Below are 22,596 nucleotides of genomic sequence, written 5' to 3'. Positions count from 1 at the left end.
TTCTCCAGTTTTGTTGAGTATAGCCTTTGGTAGAAGGATCTGATGGTGTTTTGGATGTCTTCAGGATCTGTTGTTATGTCTCCTTTTTCATTTCTGATTTTGTTAATTAGGATGCTTTCCCTGTGCCCTCTAGTGAGTCTGGCTAAGGGTTTATCTATCTTGTTGATTTTCTCAAAGAACCAGCTCCTTGATTGGTTGATTCTTTGAATAGTTTTTCTTGTTTCCACTTGGTTGATTTCACCCCTGAGTTTGATTATTTCCTGCCATCTACTCCTCTTGGGTGAATTTGCTTCCTTTTGTTCTAGTGCTTTTAGGTGTGTTGTCAAGCTGCTAATGTGTGCTCTCTCTAGTTTCCTTTTGGAGGCACTCAGAGCTATGAGTTTTCCTCTTAGAAATGCTTTCATTGCGTCCCATAAGTTTGGGTATGTTGTGGCTTCATTTTCATTGAACTCTAAAAAGTCCTTAATTTCTTTCTTTATTCCTTCCTTGACCAAGGTATCATTGAGAAGAGTGTTGTTCAGTTTCCACGTGAAGGTTGGCTTTCTATTATTTATTTTGTTATTGAAGATCAGCCTTAGTCCATGGTGATCTGATAGGATGCATGGGACAATTTCAATATTTTTATATCTGTTGAGGCCTGCTTTGTGACCAATTATGTGGTCAATTTTGGAGAAGGTACCATGAGGTGCTGAGAATAAGGTATATCCTTTTGTTTTAGGATAGAATGTTCTGTAGATATCTGCCAGATCCATTTGATTCATAATTTCTCTTAGTTTCACTGTGTCCCTGTTTAGTTTCTGTTTCCATGATCTGTCCATTGGTGAAAGTGGTGTGTTGAAGTCTCCCACTATTATTGTATGAGGTGCAATGTGTGCTTTGAGATTTACTAAAGTTTCTTTAATGAATGTGGCTGCCTTTGTATTTGGAGCATAGATATTCAGGATTGATAGTTCCTCTTGGAGGATTTTACCTTTGATGAGTATGAAGTGTCCCTCCCTGTCTTTTTTAATGACTTTGGGTTGGAAGTCAATCTTATCAGATATTAGAATGGCTACTCCAGCTTGTTTCTTCATGCCATTTGCTTGGAAAATTGTTTTCCAGCCTTTCATTCTGAGATAGTGTCTATCCTTTTCTCTGAGATGAGTTTCCTGTAAGCAGCAAAATGTTGGGTCTTGTTTGTGTAGCCAGTTTGTTAGTCTATGTCTTTTTTTTTTTTTTTTTTTTTTTTTGGTTTTTCGAGACAGGGTTTCTCTGTATAGCTCTGGCTGTCCTGGAACTCACTTTGTAGACCAGGCTGGCCTCGAACTCAGAAATCCGCCTGCCTCTGCCTCCCGAGTGCTGGGATTAAAGGCGTGCGCCACCACGCCCGGCCTAGTCTATGTCTTTTTATTGGGGAGTTGAGTCCATTGATATTAAGAGATATTAAGGAAAAGTAATTGTTGTTTCCTGTTATTTTTGTTGTTAAAGTTGGCATTTTGTTCTTGTGGCTGTCTTCTTTTAGGTTTGTTGAAGGATTACCTTCTTGTTGTTTCTAGGGCGTGGTTCCTGTCCTTGTATTGGTTTTTTTCTGTTATTATCCTTTGAAGGGCTGGATTCATGGAGAGATAATGTGTGAATTTGGTTTTGTCGTGGAATACTTTGGTTTCTCCATCTATGTTAATTGAGAGTTTGGCTGGGTATAGTAGCCTGGGCTGGAGTTTGTGTTCTTTTAGTGTCTGTATAACATCAGTCCAGGATCTTCTGGCTTTCATAGTCTCTGGTGAAAAATCTGGTGTAATTCTGATAGGCTTGCCTTTATATGTTACTTGGCCTTTTTCTCTTACTGCTTTTAGTATTCTATCTTTATTTAGAGCATTTGTTGTTCTGATTATAATGTGTCGGGAGGTATTTCTTTTCTGGTCCAGTCTATTTGGAGTTCTGTAGGCTTCTTGTATGTTCATGGGCATCTCTTTCTTTAGATTTGGGAAGTTTTCTTCTATAATTTTGTTGAAGATGTTTGCTGGTCCTTTGAGTTGAAAATCTTCATTCTCATCCACTCCTATTATCCGTAGGTTTGGTCTTCTCATTGTGTCCTGTATTTCTTGGATGTTTTGAGTTAGGATCTTTTTGCATTTTAAATTTTCCTTGATTGTTGTGCTGATGTTCTCTATGGAATCTTCTGCACCTGAGATTCTCTCTTCCATCTCTTGTATTCTGTTGCTGATGCTCGTATCTATGGTTCCAGATTTCTTTCCTAGGGTTTCTATCTCCAGTGTTGCCTCATTTTGGGTTTTCTTTATTGTGTCTACTTCCCTTTTTAGGTCTAGTATGGTTTTGTTCATTTCCATCATCTGTTTGGATGTGTTTTCCTGTTTTTCTGTAAGGACTTCTACCTGTTTGATTATGTTATCCTGTTTTTCTTTAAGGATTTGTAACTCTTTAGCATTGTTCTCCTGCAATTCTTTAAGGGATTTTTGTGCTTCCTCTTTATTGTCTTCTGCCTGTTTAGCAGTGTTCTCCTGTATTTCTTTAAGTGTGTTATTAAAGTCCTTCTTGAAGTCCTCTATCATCATCAGGAGATATGCTTTTAGATCCGTGTCTAGCTTTTCCGGTGTGTTGGGGTGCCCTGGACTGGGCGAAGTGGGGGTGCTGGGTTCTGATGATGGTGAGTGGTCTTGGTTTCTGTTAGTAAGATTATTACGTTTACCTTTCGCCATCTGGTAATCTCTGGGGTTAGTTGTTATCGTTGTCACTGTTTAAAGATTGGAGCAGAAGCTGTGTTCCACTCACCAGCAGTCTCTAAATCCTGCGGCGGGGGCATGGGTAGCTGATGGTACCCCGGTGCTGGTCCAGCCGGAAGAGGCCTGTGGTCCTACTCAGGCCGGTTTTCTGCTTCCCTAACTAATGCAGTCTCTGGTCCCGCGTGCAATTGGATTGGAGCAGAAGCTGTGTTCCACTCTCCAGAAGTCTTAAGATCCTGTGGCGGGTGTTGTGGGTAGCTGGTGAGTGTCAGCCGACCCTGCGCCCCAGCTGCCCCGGTGCTTTTCTGACCGGAAGAGGGTTGTGGCCCTATGTAGGCCGGATTTCTGCCTCCCCAACCAGAGCAGTCTCAGGTCCCGCGTGATTGGACTGGAGCAGAAGCTGTGTTCCACTCACCAGCAGTCCCAAAATCCTGCGGCGGGGGTCGTGGGTAGCTGGCGGGTGTCAGGCAACCCTGAGCTCCCGCTACCCCTGCGCTGATCCGGCCGGATGAGGCCTGTGGCCCTACTCAGGCCCGTTTCTGCTTCCCTAACTAATGCAGTCTCAGGTCCCGCGCAATTGGATTGGAGCAGAAGCTGTGCTCCACTCACCAGAAGTCTTAAGATCCTGTGGCGGGTGTTGTGGGTAGCTGGCGAGTGTCCGGGAACTTATTTTTTATTTTAATGTCAGGGGCAAGCAATTTAAGCAAGTTGCTGGAATGTATCAAAAAGAAAGAAAAGCCAGGGATGTCGACCGAACTTACCGTTGTGTTTAAGATATCCCCATCTCTTTGATGTCACATGAGAACATCCCTAAGACTAACCAAATGAGTTTTTGCTATTGGCTATGGCGTGGTAGATTGGCAAACCTGGTATTATATATATATATATATATATATATATATATATATATATATATCTCCAAAGATCAATACTGTGGTTTGAGTCTCAAATATCCTCCCAGACTCTTGTTTTAAACACTAGTTCTCTGGCTGGTAGCACTTTTCTGGGAGGCAGTTGGTGGTGGCTCTTGGTCACTGGAGGTGAACATTCACAGACTCCTGCCATTTCGTTCTCTCTCTGCTTCCTGTTTGGAGTAAAAGATATGAGCTCTCAGCTCTCTGCTCCAGCCACCATGCCACAGGACCTATTATTATAGGTAATGGTTCTGGAGTTGGGGGGGGGGCACATTTTCTCCGGTTGACCATGCTCCTATAGCCCATCACTGACGTTCTTTTAAGTGACCCTTATTAAGGCCATTGGTTCACCCAAAACAAAATGAAATGGTATGGCTGGGCGTGGTGGCGCACACCTTTAATTCTAGCACTTGGGAGGCAGAGGCAGGCGGATTTCTGAGTTCAAGGCCAGCCTGGTCTTCAAAGTGAGTTTCAGGACAGCCAGGGCTACACAGAGAAAAACTGTCTCGAAAAACCAAAAAGAAAAAAGAAAAGAAAATTCCGGACATCTTCGTAAATATCTGCTTATACACACCTGAGAAGTGGCTCCAGGCTTGTGATTCACTCTGTCTGTCTGATCAGCAAGAGAGAGGAATGTGAGGCATGTGGTATTTGCTTATCAGTCATGAGCTTTTCTGGCCTTTGGTCTCAGTATCCAGAGCCCCATCTGGAGGACAGCATTGAGGACTGCACGTTTGAATCTAGCATTTCTGTTTTAACAATGAAATCATAGCTGCCATAACAGTCCATACCTGTCATCCCAGCGCTTGGAAGGAAGGCTGAGGCAGGGGGATCAAGAGGAGATCAAGGTGAGCCTTGGCTACACAGTGAGGTCAAGGCCAGCCTGGGGCTTTGTGATACCTTGCCTCAAAAGACAAAACAGAGCAAAATAAAAACAATTTTTATGAGTTGAATTTAACAGGTGTATGAAGCAGTTAAAAAAAAAATCTGGCCGGACGGTGGTGGGGCATGCCTGTAATCCCAGCACTTGGGAGGCAGAGGCAGGTGGATTTCTGAGTTCAAGGTCAGCCAGGACTGCACAGAGAAACCCTGTCTCAAAAAACAAAACAACAAAACAAAACATCTGATCAAGTGATGAGTTTATAGAACCATCAAGAAGAGATTGAAAAATTGGAATGCTAAATTTTGATTTAAATGTGATTTTAAAATTGGGTCTTGGCTCAGTGGCTAAGAAGTGCTTGCTGCTAGAGACCTGAGTTTGGTTCACAGCACCCACACTGGGCAGCTCATAAGCCCTGTAACTGCACCTCCAGGGGGTCAGATGCCCTCTGCTGGCTTTTAGTGCCACTCACACAATGCCCCCCCACCCACTGCCCCAAAATAAAATTTAAAAAAACCCATAAATCATTTAAAAATCTAAACTGCTTGATTTTACATTTCTTCATTTTTTAAAAAAAAAAGACTTATTTATTTATTTTATGTATATGAACACACTGTCACTGTCCTCAGACACACAAGATGAGGGCATGAGACCTCACTACAGATGGTTGTGAGCCACCATGTGGTTGCTGGGAATTGAACTCAGGGCCCCTGGAAGAGCGGTCAGTGCTCTTAACCTCTGAGCCATCTCTGCAGCCCTCTTCATTTTTTAAAAAATATTTATACTGCTCCCCCTTATAGCATTTACTTCATTGGGCTGTTTAAAGTTCTTTTGTCCCATCAGGGGATGATGGATCACTCTGAATGCAAATGCGTATTGCTCAGGGATCTCTTTTCAAAAGCTATTCAAAGGCCATTGTATCCGGGAAACAAAATACCTGTTGCAGAAGGCTTTTGTGCTATCAGTCAAGGCTGCCAGGGGACAGGAGGACAGCGACATTCATCCTGCGGGCGGGCACTGGCCTTTAAGATGACCAAGTGCCAGAACAAGGTGGCTGGTAACTGCGGCTTCCCCCAGAGCAGTGGTTCTCAACCTGCCCAATGCTGTGACCCTTTAATACAGTTCCTCATGTTGTGGTGACTCCCCCAACCATAACATCATTTCATAACTGTAATTTTGCTCCTGTAAATATCTATTTTCCGATGGTTTTAAGTGATCTCTGTGACAAGGTCATTTGACCCCCAAAGGGGTCTCGCCCCACAGGTTGAGAACTTCTTCCTCAAAGGTTCTTGGGTACTTTAAGGCATCCTTTTGTTCTTGCTGGAATGGTTAGGGGATCGGTAGAGATACTATCATGTTTTATAATTAATATTATTTGTAATATTAATAGATAGTAAGAAATAATTCATTTCCCCTACATAAGTCATTCTCAAATTTATTTTTGACATTGAACTACTTTTTACCTTCAAAAACATATTAAACATCATGCTATGTGTATGTTTCTGTGGTCCATACTTTTTAGCATGTTAAGTATTGAAACTGAGAATTAGATAATTTACTTATTCATCAGAAGTTCGTGGTATAAACTTCTGAAGGTCCAGTGACTCCTTTTGAAAAAAGATATAGTTAGGGGATAAAATATTGGGGGTGAATAACATCATCTTTCATGCTCACAAATCTCTAATATTTTAACTAGGAGGATGGGGTTCTCAGTGCCTCTGCATGTAATCAGTTTGCATGCAACAGCACTCTGAGCTCACAAAGATAATATGCATTTTATATAGCATTCATATTTAGCTGGAAAGGGAGAGACGACATGAAGAGTCTTCTCAGATAGTTGTAGATATTGTACTCGAGTTTATCAAGTGCTGGTTCCTGGAGATGGGAGATGGGACCCTGGTTTGGTGTCCAGCACCCTATGGATAGCGTCAGAGGATCTGATGACCTCAGCTCGCCCCTTTGGATGCTTGCACGTACTTATGCGTACCCTCACACAGAACATACCCATACACATAATTAACAATTAAAAAAAAAACCAAGTATTTAAAAAGTAAAACCACAAAGAGTGAGTTTCTTAAAGTTAGTTGGACTGTGAATTAAAGGCATTTCAATGTCCTCTTGATTCTGTTGTTAGAACCCTCCCTGACCTACACTTACAATGGAGTCTACCCATGTGTGAAACAGGACTATACCACATGGGCTGTTGGAAAAGGACTGCTTCCCTGAGGGTTATGAATCTTCCCAAAGCTGAAACACTTCCACCCTTGGTAGCACATTTACATGCTTGGTTTTTCCACGGATGTCATCTGAGATGTCTGTTAGTTAAGTATTGGATGCTTTTAAGCTCAAGGTGGTAGGTATAAAAAAAAAAAAAAAAAAGATTGGTTGTAAGTACCTGTACCTAATAAAACAGTGTGCATGCCCAATTTTGGTCGAGTTTTCTTTCTTTTTTTTCTTTTTTTTCTCTTTTTTGGTTTTTCGAGACAGGGTTTCTCTGTATAGCCTTGGCTGTCCTGGAGCTCACTTTGTAGACCAGGCTGGCCTCGAACTCAAAAATCCACCTGCCTCTGCCTCCCGAGTGCTGAGATTAAAGGCGTGTGCCACCACGCCCAGCTCAAGCCTTGCTTTTTCTGTTGAGTTTTATTATTGGCCTTAGATATTGACAGTGTACGCTTCGTTCACTTTTAAGAAGATGCCTCAAAGCCGAGGCGCTGTGGTTGTTGGTCCACTGCTCAGTTAAATAAATGTGGCACTTCCTGAGCTTGATGGTTAACTCGCTCCCTGCTGAGATGCTAGCTCAGCGGCTCTCCCCTCAGGACATTGTTGGCACGGTGTTCTGTGTCTGTTCTCCATTTTGTCTCACGAATATTGAAATGACACAAACTCGGCCTCGGGGCTTGTCTTAGTTGCCTTTCTGTTGCTGTGGAGAGACACCATGACAATGCAACTTGTAAAAGAAAGCGTTTAGCCTGGGAGCTTTCTTACAGTTTCAGACGGTTAGTGCATGACTGTCAGGGTATAGGGCAACAGGCAGGCTGGCATGATGCTGGAACAGTGCCTGTGAAGGAAGATGAAATATTGTAACTTGTGAGTTGTTTAGGAGCCCACTGCCCCGGCCTGGGACTGAGAACAAAGCAGAACAGCCCCCAGGCATGCCAGGGCAGGGCTGTTGTTAAGGCATTCCTAAGAACATCTTGACTGTAAAGATGAAAAGGTATGCAAGGACCAGCAGGGCTATATTATCTGAGTCAATACCATCTGGCCAGAACCTCCCCTCTGTCTATTGCCCCTTGGCGCCGGGTAAAGTCATACATCAACTGGTTGCTATGTGAACAAAGATAAGCCCCCAGCCCACAGGAACAAAGTCCTGATCTTTGTAATCTTTCTGTTAATGTTTGAATAAGCCAATAGTGTGTCCTATGCTGAATTCCACACCCCTAAGCCCCATACCCCATAAAACCCCCTAGCTTTCAAGCCTTGTGGCCGACATCTGTGTCCGTGTCCGGAGCTCCGTAATTAAATGTCCTCATGTAATTACATCAAGAGATGGTCCTTCGTGATTTTTTGGGTGCACACCGAATCGGGAATTGGGTGGGGGTTTCCCCACTTGATCTAACACCCGGAGCTTACAACTTATTTGAAAGTTGGAGAGAGGGCTGGAGAGATGGCTCAGTGGTTAAGAGCACTGACTGCTCTTCTGAAGGTCCTGAGTTTAAATCCCAGCAACCACATGGTGGCTCATGACCATCAGTAATGAGATCTGATGCCCTCTTCTGGTAATGCCCTCTTCTGGGGTGCCTGAAGACAGCTACAGTGTACTTACATATAACAAAAAAACTTACATTAAAAAAAAAAAAGTGGGGCTGGTGAGATGGCTCAGTGGGTAAGAGCACCCGACTGCTCTTCCGAAGGTCCAGAGTTCAAATCCCAGCAACCACATGGTGGCTCACAACCATCCGCAACGACACTCCCTCTTCTGGAGTGTCTGAAGACAGCTACAGTGTACTTGCATATAATAAACAAATAAATCTTAAAAAAAAAAAAAAGTGGAGCTGGGCATGGTGGCGCACGCCTTTAATCCCAGCACTCAGGAGGCAGAGGCAGGTGGATTTCTGAGTTTGAGGCCAGCCTGGTCTACAAAGTGAGTTCCAGGACAGGCAAGGCTATACAGAGAAACCCTGTCTTGAAAAACAAAGCAAAGCAAAACAAACAAATAAAAAGTGGCCCATTTAAAAAAGAAGAAGAAGAAAGAAAAGGAAGTTGGAGAGAGATAAGAGTTAGAGAGGGAGAGACAGAGATAGATAGATAGATAGATAGATAGATAGATAGATAGATAGGTAGGTAGATAGATTAGCCTAGGCTTTTGAAACTCTTTCCAAATAGTTCTACCATTGAGGGACCAAGCCTTCAAACATGAGCCTATGCGGGACGTTCTCATTCAAATCAACACAGGGTTTATAAAATTAATACATTTCCTGTTTTGTCAAGGACTTTCTCATGTGCAATTGATATTTTTTTCTTGTTATTGGGTGATGGTAAACGGGGCAGTTTAGGGGTGCTGCTGTGATTCCTACTAAGGCAGCTCAATGCCACCTGTGTCTGTTCTTGTAACATCTGTGCAGATGTTAGCCTAGAATGGATAGGTTACCCTAAGGGTCACACATCATCTTGTACTTTGAATAGTTCAATACTTCTTACTTTTTGGTGCCAACAATTTTTTTTTTTTTTTTTGGTTTTTCGAGACAGGGTTTCTCTGTGTAGCCCTGGCTGTCCTGGCACTCACTTTGTAGACCAGGCTGGCCTCGAACTCAGAAATCCGCCTGCCTCTGCCTCCCGAGTGCTGGGATTAAAGGCGTGCGCCACCACGCCCGGCTGTGCCAACAATTTTTATAGTCGATTATCTTTAATGTGTTAATCCTACAACAAGGGAATATAACAAAAGACAGGTCTACTAACACCCAGAGACAGACCCTTTTCTGAAGCCTAGTATCTTCAGACTACGTGGCCACCCATTATGTCTCTTGCAACTGAATCTTTTAATTAGCTGGTTGCTCTGTCATTGCTGAGAGGCAGGGGCTGCGATTTCCTTCACTATTGTTTCTTCTCGTAGGCACACAGCAGTGCTGGCTGCTTGTTTCTTTCTCAACTAATACATACACATCTGCAGCCAGTGCAGCATGTCCATCCTGTAAAAGCTTTGATGCAGTCTTGGGTTTTGGTTGGTAAAGGTTAACCAATCCTTGGCTTTTTAAGAGCTTCCTATTTCTATGTTTTAAATATCTGATTTCTACTGCTTTATTCCATGAATAACTAGCTGTAGAATGACACGACTGTACCATAATACTTTTGTGCATGTGTGGTGTATATCTGAATACATGCTTTTGTGTGTGTGTGTATGTGTGTGTGCCACTGCATACATATATTCATGTGTGTAGAGGCCAGAGATTGTTAAAAGGTGTCTTTCATCATTGATGTCTTTCAGACAAAGTCTCTCACTAAACCTTGAGCTCAGTGAATTGGGGACCAGCCAGCCCCAGGGATGCTCCTGTCTGTACTTTGCCAATTCTGGGATTACAGGCACATGCTGGGATTGCGGGGGTGCACTGCCATATTCATATTCTGTACATAGATGCTGGGGATTCAATTTCAGAACTTCATGATGGCATGACAAGCACATAACCTCCCCAGACCCCATAATTATTGTCTATCTATCTATCTATCTATCTATCTATCTATCTATCTATCTATCTATCCATCTATCTTATCTATCCATCCATCTCTCTTATCTATCTATCATCTACCTACCTATTTATTTATTTACTTTTAAACTGAAAAGATTTATAAAGCAAAAGTGAGAAAGAACTCCCAAAGGAGGAATAACCCATAAATATTTTTTAAAAGATGTTACATTTGCATTAGGTATAATAAATTATTGACTTCTGAAAAGTCAAGGGAAAGATGCGTTTTATCAAAATTCTATTTCTTGTTTATAATTACACCCAGTTTTTCTTATCTGTCAGTTTCAAGTTTCCGAATTGAGAATTGAAATGTTCTGTTCATTAGACCCTGTTGCTTGTAACCCAGTCTGGTCTCATACTTGCTATATAGAAAAGGATGACCTTTAACCTCTGTTCCCACTGCCTCCAGCTCCTGAGTTCTGTAATCATAGATATGTGCCACCATGCCTGGCGTTAGGATGCACAGGAATCCAACTCAGGGCTTTCTGCGTGCCAGGAAGGCAGGCTTCCAATGGAGTCATAGCCAGAGCCTGAGAATTTAAGCCTTCTGATCACATTTTTACAATTCATCTTTAGAGTAAGAAAAATGTTATAAGTGTTCTTTTACAGTGAGCCGAAATATTATTAAACTCTAAAGTGAGTTTTGATTATAATGAATACAACTTAGTCTTTATAGTTTTGTTTAGGTTGCTGGGAAAACATTAAGTCTCAAAGTAAGGATGTATTGAGCAATAGAAAGGTTACAGAATTCAGAACAGATGGCCACTGATAGCCAGTAGGTTCTCAGGAAAGCTACAGAGAACAAACCGAGTCTCTCTTTTGTTTTTTTGACATGAGGTCTCACTGTGTATTCCAGGCTGGTCTTGAACTCTCTTTCCTCCTATCTCTACCTCCTGAGTGCTGGGGTTACAGGTGTACAACACCACTCCCAGCCTGAAAATTAATCTCTTTTGTTATTATTTCTCTTTGAAACAATTTTCATTACGTAGCTCTGGCTGGTCTAGAACTCACTATGTAGGCCTAGCTGGCCTTAAACTCATAGACATCTGCCTGCTTCTGCCTCCCAGAGAATGTGCCACCAGACCCTGCCTAAATTCATCTATTTATACCTGCTTTTTCACCCGGGAGTGGTGGATCATGCCTTTACTCCTAGTATTCACAAGGAGTTGGTGGTTCTCCATGAATTTGAGGTCAGCCTGGTCTACAGAGTGAGTTCTAGGCTAGCCAGAGCTTCATAGTGAGACCTTGTCCTAAAAAAACCAACCAACCAACCAACCAACCAACCAACCAACCAACCAACCAACCAGATAGAAAAACAACAACAAAATAAACAAACAAAAAATCACCAGCAATAACAACAAAACCATTTTTTATACTTCCAACCTCTACCTTAGAAATAGATCACTCAGAGTATGCAGCCAGTATCTATTACCTGTTGTTGATGACATCATCCTAGTCACCTGTCTCTGGAAAGTCCCACTATCTTTCCGGGGAGTGAGAGAGGAGGAGGCAATTGTGTCAGTTTTACTTGGACAACAGTTTGGCACCGTAAGATACCTCTGTCCTAGGTTTCATCATAAAGTGCCTCTGGGGGCTGGAGAGACGGTTGCAGTGGTGAGAAGCACTGGGTGTTCTTGCAGAAGACCATGTTCCATTCCTAGCACCCACAGGGTGGTTCTCAACCATTCATAATTCCCGTTCCAGGGATCTGATGCCCTGTTCTGAACTCCATGGGCACCAGGTACACACATGGCACACAGACATACATACATGCAAGCAAAACAATCATACACATAAAATAAAATTAATTAATTACAAAAAATGTCAAGCGACCTCTTCACCTCGACAGCAGAAGGGCAGTTTTTTGTGGCAATGTCTGACTGTCCTCATCCAGGCGTTCTGTCCTTCTATGATGTCAGCTCCAGTGCCCTTTCTTATATCAATACAAAGGCAAGGAAGGGGGAGAAAATGGAAGCATGCTAGCTCCTTCCCTTACATGAGATAGGTAACTAATTTATTATTTTTAAAAATTGAGAAGTGTTTCATTCTGGCTCAAGATTAAGGTTTATTAGCATAGACCATGCCATTCAATCCTTGATCTTTGTATGGCTGGCAAGAGTGAAGTATTTTTTATTTTTTTTATTTTTTAAAGATTTATTTATTTATTATATGTAAGTACACTGTAGCTGTCTTCAGACACTTCAGAAGAGGGCGCCAGATCTCGTTGCGGATGGTTGTGAGCCACCATGTGGTTGCTGGGATTTGAACTCTGGACCTTCGGAAGAGCAGTCGGGTGCTCTTACCCACTGAGCCATCTCACCAGCCCGTGAAGTATTTTTTAAAGTTACATTTATTTCATGTGTGTGTGTGTGAATTCATATGTAGGTCATAGGACAACTTGTGGGACTCAGTTTTTTCTTTCTGTGATGTGAGGCCCCAGGTTCAAAGTCGGGTCTTCAGGCTGGCAGGCAAGTGCCTTTACCCACTGCGCCATCTTGGTGTGCCAAGGAAGCAGATATTGATGAAAAGAGATATTCTTGTCGTCCAGGCTTTCCTGTGGAACAAGTATCAGCCTGGGTAGAGTGATCCAGGAACAGTGTCAGCTTCCAGTGTAGCAAGGATAGCTTGGAAGTACTTAATCTTCTCTCTGCTTCTCTCTTGCTCTGGCTGTGAGGGCACTGCTCGAGAGTGCACACACACAAAACACACACACACACACATGCACACACACACTCACACACAGAGGGGGGAGGAGGGAGAGAGAGGGAGAGAGGGAGAGGGGGAGAGAGAGAGAAGAAATCTCTTTTAAATAAATAAACTTCCCCTTTTAAAGATTTTGTATGTATGTATGGTGTGTTTGTGCACTGGTGTGTGTGTGTGTGTTTGCGCATACAGATGTGTGCAGATACATGCATATATTGAGGTCAAGGGAGGATGTCAGGTGAGTTCCTCTGTTGTTATACACTTTGTTCTCGTGACACAGAACCACTCATAGAACCTGGAGCTCACTGCTTCTGCAGCTAGGTTGGCTGGTCAGCAGCCCCAGAGATCCCCCTGTCTCCACCCCTCTCATCACTGGGACCACAGAAGGGAATGGTCACATCTAGCTGGGTGCTGGGGATCTGAACTGGGGTTCTCATGCTTGTGAGCCATCTTCCCACATCCCTACTTCCCTGTGCAAAAAAACAGTTTGTGTACGCCTTCCAGTTTCCATTCGATGTTTATTTCTTTTCATGGCAGGTTTATTTCAGGACAGTGCAACTGATAGAAGAGGGCATAAAAGGGTCTCCTGGTCTGAGTTTCTACTTCAAAATTAATGGGCTTCCTATATTTCTGAAAGGCTCAAATTGGATTCCAGCCGACTCCTTCCAAGATAAAGTCACTTCCGAAAGGTGAGTATGGGCTTCTTTCCCTGTCACTCCCCCATCTCTCTGCAATGCCACCAAGCTAAAAGGTCAAGTGACTCATATCATTTTTTTTTTTAATCCCAGCAGAAGGACTAGAGGCTAGTATAGCTTAATAGCATGACAGGAATTTCAGGATGGACAAGATCATGTTTAATCGGTCATTCTTTCTCTTAAGATACAGTCTTACAGATAACTAGTTTGTGACTGTTAAAGATATGCTATCCGCCTTTTAGAAAACCATTATATGTTTTCTCTGGAGAAAAAAAAAGAAGTGACACATTGATAGCTAGACTAATTAGTCTCAGAAAAAATTTAAATCCAGCTTGTTGTTGTTCTTCAAGAAATACATTAAATATTTTTGAGCATGGTTTTAAGGGATGAGGGTCTACACTTGTTTTTTTTTAATTTAAATACTATTTTACTTAAAATATCCTATTAAAGATTTAAAAATATTATTAAATATTTATTATTTAAAAACATTATTTCACTTAATCTTTTTTGTATATGATATGTGTATGTGTTTGTTTGCGTGCACATGTCACATTCAGAATGGTGGCTCTGCTAATTCAATCCAATAGTAACCTTTTTATTATCAGCAGCTCCTACAATGCTGTGCCATGTACCTTAAGTACACACACAAGAAAACGTATAAAGCAAAACACAGCCATGGAAGTTCTTTATCTGGAAGATGACTATAAATGTTCTTAGAAGGCCTTGAAATTAGAGTTTAGAAATTAATGTCCGTTCGTATATATGGCGTGTTTACACTGTATTTTCCTTCTTTCTTTTTTTGTGTCTGTGTTTACATGTTCAGTGGCATGCACGCACATGTGAGGGCTAAAGGTTGTCTATTAGATTGGTATCTTACACAATTCCTTTCCACCCTACCTTCTGAGACAGGGTCTCTCCTTGAACCTGGGGCTTACTGATGGGCAACAGTTATGTGCCCATAGGCATAGGCTGCAATTAAAGGCACGTGCCTACACATGCCGCATTTTCAAATACTTTCTAAGCCATTTCCCTGGCAGTGTGCTACACTTACCTACAGGTCAAAAATATAAAGCAAAAAATATTCAAGAAATAGTTTAAGGTTGTGGAAAATTTACATAATGAGGAAATCATTCAAGATTTTTCAGTTCGTTGTTGTTACGAGCCTCTTGTGTTATTTTACCTCTGTTTCTTTGGTGTTGATTGGAGCAAAATCATTTTGCATTTATTTATTTATTCATTCATTCATTCATTCATTCATTCCCTTAACTGATTTGAAAAGTTTTGTCCAATTCCCCAACTTCTGACTTAGCATTTGCTCTTGCAACTCCTTCTCCAGGCTGCAGCTCCTTTTCCAGTCCGTCGTGGATGCGAACATGAACACTCTGCGAGTGTGGGGGGGTGGCATCTATGAGCAGGATGAATTCTACGAGCTCTGTGATGAACTTGGGATAATGGTGAGTACGTGATGCAGTCTCGGTCTACCACAGGTGACTCGTCCTTGCGCCGATGTTCTGGGTTGATATTATTACCCCTTTATCACTTCTCTCAGAGCAGGGAGTCATGTTCCATTGTCTATATATTTATTAATTTTGGCCAAGGAGTAAACGAGCTATAGTTGCTAACAGAAAACAGAATTCTTTTTTTTTTTTTTTTTTGATTTTTCAAGGCAGGGTTTCTCTGTATAGCCCTGGCTGTCCTGGAACTCACTTTGTAGACCAGGCTGGCCTCGAACTCAGAAATCTGCCTGCCTCTGCCTCCCAAGTGCTGGGATTAAAGGCGTGCGCCACCACGCCCGGCTTTTGTGGATATTTTTGACCCATAGTTGAATCTTCAGATGTTAAACTCATGGATTTGGAGAGGCAATCATCTATTATTTTTAGTTCTAGGAATACAGAGCCAGTAGAGAGTTGGGATCACAGCAACAATGAGGTCCCATCATGGTAATGTCTAGTACATTCTATACTGTTCATTGAATGTCAGGCATTTTTTTCTCGGAGCTATACATTTATTGTTGTTGTTGCTCAAGCCTTCATGACATGGCTACTCTTGTTCTCTGTCTGCATTTACAGAGAGTTAAACTGACCCAGGAAGAGCACCTACGCCTCGTTGTTCACTATCTGTGTATGGTAGAATCTGGGCAGGAAGGCAGGCTGCTGGGGGCTGGGCTCTGCTCAGCTGCCCCACACAGGCCTCCTGGGAACGGACTTCTCAGTCTCTTTATTAACGTGGGCATCTAGTTACCTTTCTGTCTACAGAAAAGCTAAATTATTTCTAAACATACTCTAGTGTTAACAGTCTAGTGTATTCCTTATTACTAAATGCCTGGTGAAATGAGAAAGTCATCGGAATGGGGGAGGACCTACAGAGCTTCCTTCCCCGCCGCCTCTCTTTCATTATTTCCTTTTCTGGATGCTAAGGACCAGCTTGGAGAGGGGTTCTAACCGAAGGGGTGACTAGGATAGGCAATGACTCAAGGTCAGATGGTGGATCCGCGCTGAAGGATGATGTGTGTGCTGCTTGTTATTCTAAGGGATCTCTCTGACTTGTCCTGCTTGCTTGGGTGTGTATGTATTCTCCAAGCAGTTCTCTCTTCTTATCCTAAAAAGTTCTCTGGATGGCTCATCTCCTGCAGAGCACAAGTTCAGGCTTTTATTTTACATTCCAGTCCCGTCGTTTACCGGGTTTCCTTTTGATTATCCTGTGAATCAGCATCTTGTGACCCCAGCTCTTTGATTCTTAAGAGACAGGAAGCATATGTTTTTTTTCTTAACTTTGCAAAAGGATTCTGAGATCTGTGTCCCTTTGTTAAACACTGCTGCTAGGCTAGCTGGGTGGGACCGTGCTCTAAAAAGACCATTTCCACCACACTTGGGCCTAACCTCCCTCTGTCCTAGGCTGACCTTGAACTCAGGAATCTGCCTGCCTTTGTGTCTTTCTGACAACCTGGCTCAGAGTGTTGCTGCCTTTGTTCCTTTAGATTCACGAAGCCCCCATAACTCATATTGCATCCTTATATGTTTCATAGTTGAGAAGTTATATATATTTTTGAACTCATGTGTTTATAGCTCTTTCCCATAGCCTTAAGGGCTGTCCTGAGGGTCCCAGCAGTTACCATTTTCAGAGACTGCCACATCCTCGACTCCTGCTATTTCTAAATTTTATGGAGTCATTAATATTAACAGGAGGACATTCCTAGGAGGAATGTGAAATATGCGCATTATTATACAAACAAGCCTTACGCCCACAGCAGCCGTTGACACTCATGGAGGTTCATACCAGGGCCCTGTCCCAGGGGCAGGAACTATGTCACCATGTCACCCTGTCCCTACCAGTGCCATACTGGGCTAAGCATCTGGATCCTCTTCCCTGCTTATTCTCTCGATTTTCTAAACATTTTTGTGCAACACTCAAAAATCCTTCCGTGCATGGGCATTTTTCCTCGGCAGAGATGCTCAGGTGGGTGCGTTTGCAGAGCTTGCTTTTCCTTTATTTGGAAGATAATCCCCTAAGTGAGAACCAAGTCTTGCTTTGTGCGATGACACCGCCTTTTCCTTTGTCCTATAGGTGTGGCAGGACTTTATGTTTGCCAGTGCCCTTTATCCAACTGAGCCTGGCTTCTTAGCCTCAGTGAGGAAAGAAGTCACCTACCAGGTATGCTATTCTTACACCTCTAAAAAGAGAGGAAATGAATACATCTTATTTTTTTTCTTTTGTTAAATTGCTCATTTTTGATGTTTCCTACTAACTCCTCTGAAAAATTGCAGTCTGGTAATTCATTCCCTGAGTGACTTACCCAGTGTCCTGCCTGGAACATCACCTACTTGCTGAGAACTCCCGGATTTATGCTCAGTCTTCCAGTCCCTGACGAATCCCTCCTCCTCATATCCAGCTGCCTGCTTGGTGGTGTGGTCAGAGGTTTAGTGGGCCCCTCAGTGTAACACATGCAAACCCTACATTATCTCTTCCCTAATCCTGTGGCTCCTGGAGTTTTCCTCAGCAAATGGACACCAGTCCAGCTCAGGACAGAGATTTAATGTGATTCTTGAATCCATGAATTGTTTTGGATTCCACACAGGCCTCGACAGTTATTACATGTTTGTTTATTTGAGAGGTTTGTTTCTTTGCTTTTGTTTATTTATGTATTTCACTCACTGGAACCTGAGACTTCTGGATGAGGCTAGGCTGAGATTCTCCTGTCTCTCCCTCCCCAGCACCACGGTTACAGATGTGTTCAACCCTACCCACAGTTTTTGACATGGGTGCTTGGGATCAAACTCAGGTTTTCATGCTTGAATAGCAAGCTCTTAAATGACTGAACTATGCCCACTAGTCTTTCCGAGAACTATTAAGGCTGTATTGATATAGAGCATGAATAGCCATTCTGTGAGGTGTCAGGCGGGCAAGAACGCCTACGTGAAAAGGTACTGCTTACAATTTTATTAACCATTACAGCTCCAAGTTCTTCTGTGGTAGGTATGGGGAAATTAATTTACATTTTCTTACATTTCAGGTCAGGAGACTGAAATCTCACCCCTCCATCATCATATGGAGTGGTAATAATGAGAATGAAGTGGCTCTCAGGGTGAACTGGTTCCATGTAAATCCCAGGGACATGAAAACTTACATTGATGACTACGTGACCCTTTATGTGAAAAACATTAGAAAGATTGTCTTATCAGTGAGTAATGGTTTGGGGGAAGTAGAATTTAAGGGTGTGCTTTTAAAATGCATAGGTCTCAATATTGTTGTAGTATGTTGTCTGCCTTTTTCCCCCAGTTTTTCAAGACAGGGTTTTTCTGTGTAGCTTTGGCTGTTCTTGCTTGCTAAAAAAACACCACCTTCCTCTTGACATAAAAAAGGCACAGACTCTTCAAAATACCTGTAGACCAGGCTTTTTCTGTGCACCAAGCTGGCCTCAAACTCACCAGGGTCCGCCAGCCTCTGCCTCCTGAGGGCTGGGATTAAAGGTGTATGCCACCACCACCTGGCCTTTTTTTTTTTTTTTTTTTTTAATTGTATGCCTCTTTTAAAGGTAGTCTTTGAAACATCATTTAAATTCAGAGTATTTCATTATAATGTGCTAGGAAACTGGTCTGTATGGGTTGTGTGTAGATTTCTTAGATGATAAATTGTTGGGAAATAAAAAGGGGGCCCAGGAGAAAAGGGGGGGAAGACCCACACACCCTGCCAGAGTTTTACCTATTCTCTGGTCTGTCAGGCGTGAGAGAGCTGCCATACACTTTCCACTCAGCCCTGGGTGGGCATTCAAGCCTCTGACCCACTCTTCAGGGGGTGGCCAAGGGGCAGCCCTACCAGGGAACCCCGGAGCTACTTTGCTAAAGCCACCAGGGTTATGGGACAGAGGGATGAGGGAAGAGAGGTTCCCAACACTTTCGAGAATGAGGGCAGCAGATCTTGACTGGAGCACAGGAAGGCCTTCTAATGGGGGATTAGAGACGGCTCATTAGGAGAAAGCCTGTCCCATCCTCCAAGTGCAGTGGGCCTTGATGAGCAGAGACATTCTATGATTTTAGAACTTTATTATAGAAAGGCATGGGGAGAGAGAGAGAGAGAGAGAGAGAGAGAGAGAGAGAGAGAGAGCGAGAGAGCGAGCGAGCGAGCTAGAGAGAAAAAGAATAAGAGGGAGAGAGGAAGGAGCCGGTTGTGGTGGCAATTCCTTTAATCCCAGCACTTGAGAGGCAGAGGCAGGCAAATTTCTGAGTTCGAGGCCAGCCTGGTCTACAGAGTGAGTTCCAGGACTGCCAAGGCCTATACAGAGAAACCCTATCTTGAAAAACAAAACAAAACAAAACAAAACAAAAAAAAAAAGAGGAAGAGAGGAGAGAAGAGAAGACAAAGAGAGAGGAGAGAGGAAAGAGGGGGTGAGAGTGAGGGGTAAGAAGCAAGAGAGACAAGTAAGAGGTAAGAGAGCCAGGTGGGGCTGAACAACTCTATTTATGGTCTTTACTGTTGCTAGGTAACTGGGGAAGAGTTTAGCCTGAAGGTCGGAAACTTGGGCCATTGCCTATGTGACTACTGACCATGCTTCTCTTGTGGGGGCTGTGGGGGGCCGTAACTTAGGCAGGGGCTAGAGTTCCAGGAGCATGAGGGAACACCTACCATGTCATGAAGGTGAATTATCACCATTTCCAGGGTTCAGACCTCAGCTCAACTGGAGGCCAGCCTGCAATTCCCCACAATAAACTGTCTCTGGGATTCTCCATATGTATTCAGTACTTACTGTTGCAGGTTTTTACACACTATAGAGCTCATGTATAGATCCCCAAATGTTTACTGAGTATCTAGATTATACGGTTTGATGGTATGTCTCCTCTACAGTTTTTTACGTGCATATGCAAATGCATATGTACCTGTTTGTGCTGATGTTATGTTTTGGTGTGTATCCTACATGGACAGTTAGTCTGTGGTGGGAGGGTTGCAGGTATAAGGCTGTTCTGGTTACCAGTGTGTCCTGGGAGCTCTATGACGTGTCTCTCTTTTGTCACGATTGTGAGTTAGACATACTGAACAGTCTGTTAATATATACTGGCCTTTGTGTGTGTCGGGGGTGGGGAGTAAGAGGAAGGTGCTATTTTTTCAGTAACAATTGCAAAAGATTGTTAACAAAAACTTTAATATTTACTGAGTGATTAAAAAAAAACTCAGCAGAAAACATTGGGACTAGGTACCACGAGTCATTGATTCAGGTGTTCATAACTGGAGGAAGGATAGCAAAGATGAGCAAGACAGTGTTGACAGGGAGAGTGGTGACTGCCCTGTTTACTTTCTCCCAGCAATCTGACCTTTCTAGAATTGGTGGTATGTTTTGTTTTTAAAGAAGTTAACTGTTTGTATCTTGCCGAACCAACATATTATCCTTAAAATCATTTTATTCCCATGTCCAGGAAGACAAGAGCCGTCCTTTCATTGCATCCAGCCCAACCAACGGGATGAAAACCATGGAGGAAGGCTGGATCTCTTACGACCCTTATAGCATCCAGTATGGTGATATTCATTTTTATAACTATATCAATGACTGCTGGAATTGGAAGATCTTCCCAAAAGCTCGATTAGTGTCTGAATATGGCTACCAGTCCTGGCCTTCTTTTAGCACACTAGAAAAGGTAAGCCACTGGGCTCTTGATTTTCCCCCTGATTTACAATGGTAGATGGTGGGTTCAGATGAGAGGCACTTCTTATTTTGTTATAGTTCTGGAAGGAGATGAAAGAAAAGAATCCAGCCTTAATGATGGCTGAGGAGATAAAATGGTATAACTGCCTTTTGAGGGGATAACTTTCCAGTATGCTTTTATTTTTTATTAAAGTTTTATTTATAAAGATTTATTTATTTATTTATTTATTTATTTATTTATTTATTTATTTAATGTATGTTCGTTACAGATGGTTGTGAGCCACCATGTAGTTGTTAGGAATTGAACTCCAGACCTTTGGAAGAGCAGTCAATGCTCTTACCCACTGAGCCATCTCTCCAGCCCTCCAGTATGCTTTTAATTAAAAGCACTGTGTGTGTTCAGGAACACTTAGAAGTTAAATGGAAGCCTGTGGAAACTTAAGCTTGACTTATAATTGTTTTTGTTTGTTTGTTTAGTTGGTTGGCTTGTTTTTGGTTTTTTGAGGCAGGGTTTCTCTGTATAGTCCTGGCTGTCATGGAACTCACTCTGTACACTAGGCTGGCCTTGAACTCAGAAATCTGCCTGCCTCTGCCTCCCAAGTGCTGGGATTAAAGACGTGCACCACCACTGCCCGGTTTGACTTATAATTGTACACGAAAACAACTCTGGTTGCTAAATCATTTTTCTGTCTGTCTGTCTATCCGCCCATCCATGCATGCATTCATCCATCATCTATCTATCTATCTATCTATCTATCTATCTATCTATCTATCTATCTATCTATGTTTTACTCTTGCTGCGTGTGTGTGTCGTCAGAGGAGAGAATGTAGGAGCTGGTCCTCTCCTACTGCTGGAGTTCTGGGAATCCAACTGTCAGGCTGGGCAGCAAGTGCCTTTCCCAGCTGGGCCATCCTCCGGATCCTGAATTGATACGTTCCATGCAGTCTAAGCATCTATAGCTATAGAACTGGATACTCAACCCCATTAGAGGAAATGAACAGGAGAGGCAAGTCCTGGTCTCTATTACCCAGTTTCATTTTCTCCTCCTCCTCCCTCATGTCTGCCTTTTATTTCTCATGTTGTTTCTTCTTCTTCCTCTTCCTCTTCTTCTTCTTTTCCTTCTCCTCCTTCTCTTCCTCCTCCTCCTTCTCATCTCGCTATATCTAAAGATTTAATTTTAGCATTGCGTGTGTTCTTTTAGAAACACCTCTAATGATATGCAATTCTCTTGGTAAGCAATTTGTTTACTAAGTGTGTATAACTCAGCTAGTCCCCAGTGTATGTGCAGACTTGTACATCCAACCCCACTGTCTGCTTTTGGAGCCTTTGCATGACTTGGTAGAAACTCTGATCCTGTTAGCAGTCACTCTCCACTCTCTTCCGACCCAACCCGACCCTCCAGCCCCACTTGGTGTCTGTGTCTACTGGCTTATGCATTCTTCACAATTCACATAATATGTTGTGTGGTGTTATGAAAGTGGCCTAATGTGTTTCGTTAGAAGATCATTGCTTCTTATTGCTCATTCTGTCCTATTGGATGTCTTTCCACCTTTGTTGATCATTTTGTCTGTTGATGGACACTTGTGTTATCAAGAAGAAAGCTGTTGTGAGTATCAGTGTGCCTGTTTTTGAATAAACATTTTTCAGACTTACTGGGTGTGAACCTATGAGTGCAGCAGTTGAATCATCCAATGACTCTCTTAAGGCTCAGAATCTTTTTTTTTCCTTTTTTCTACACTGACATCACCGATTAGTTTTCCTCTTAGCTTTCCCGATACTTTCCAATCTTTTTCCGTTTTTTGAAACCGTTTTT

General features: G+C 42.6%; 1 protein-coding gene across 1 annotated transcript in view; it reads left to right on the top strand.

Moving 5' to 3' along the window:
* Manba (mannosidase beta) overlaps positions 1 to 22,596 on the top strand; it is an 85,390-nt gene that overhangs the window by 43,971 nt on the left and 18,823 nt on the right. Inside the window, exons 8-12 of the mRNA XM_021157735.2 lie at positions 13,493 to 13,644; positions 14,987 to 15,104; positions 17,215 to 17,301; positions 18,161 to 18,328; positions 20,556 to 20,774. Coding sequence (XP_021013394.1) covers positions 13,493 to 13,644; positions 14,987 to 15,104; positions 17,215 to 17,301; positions 18,161 to 18,328; positions 20,556 to 20,774 — 744 coding nt within the window. The remainder of the gene's footprint in view (positions 1 to 13,492; positions 13,645 to 14,986; positions 15,105 to 17,214; positions 17,302 to 18,160; positions 18,329 to 20,555; positions 20,775 to 22,596) is intronic.

The sequence above is a fragment of the Mus caroli genome, unplaced genomic scaffold (genome assembly GCF_978045245.1).
Source record: "Mus caroli unplaced genomic scaffold, Mus_caroli_1 scaffold_3, whole genome shotgun sequence".
NCBI classification, from domain to species: domain Eukaryota; kingdom Metazoa; phylum Chordata; class Mammalia; order Rodentia; family Muridae; genus Mus; species Mus caroli.
Note: the sequence above shows the minus strand (reverse complement) of the source record. Positions and strands in the feature narration are given on the sequence as shown.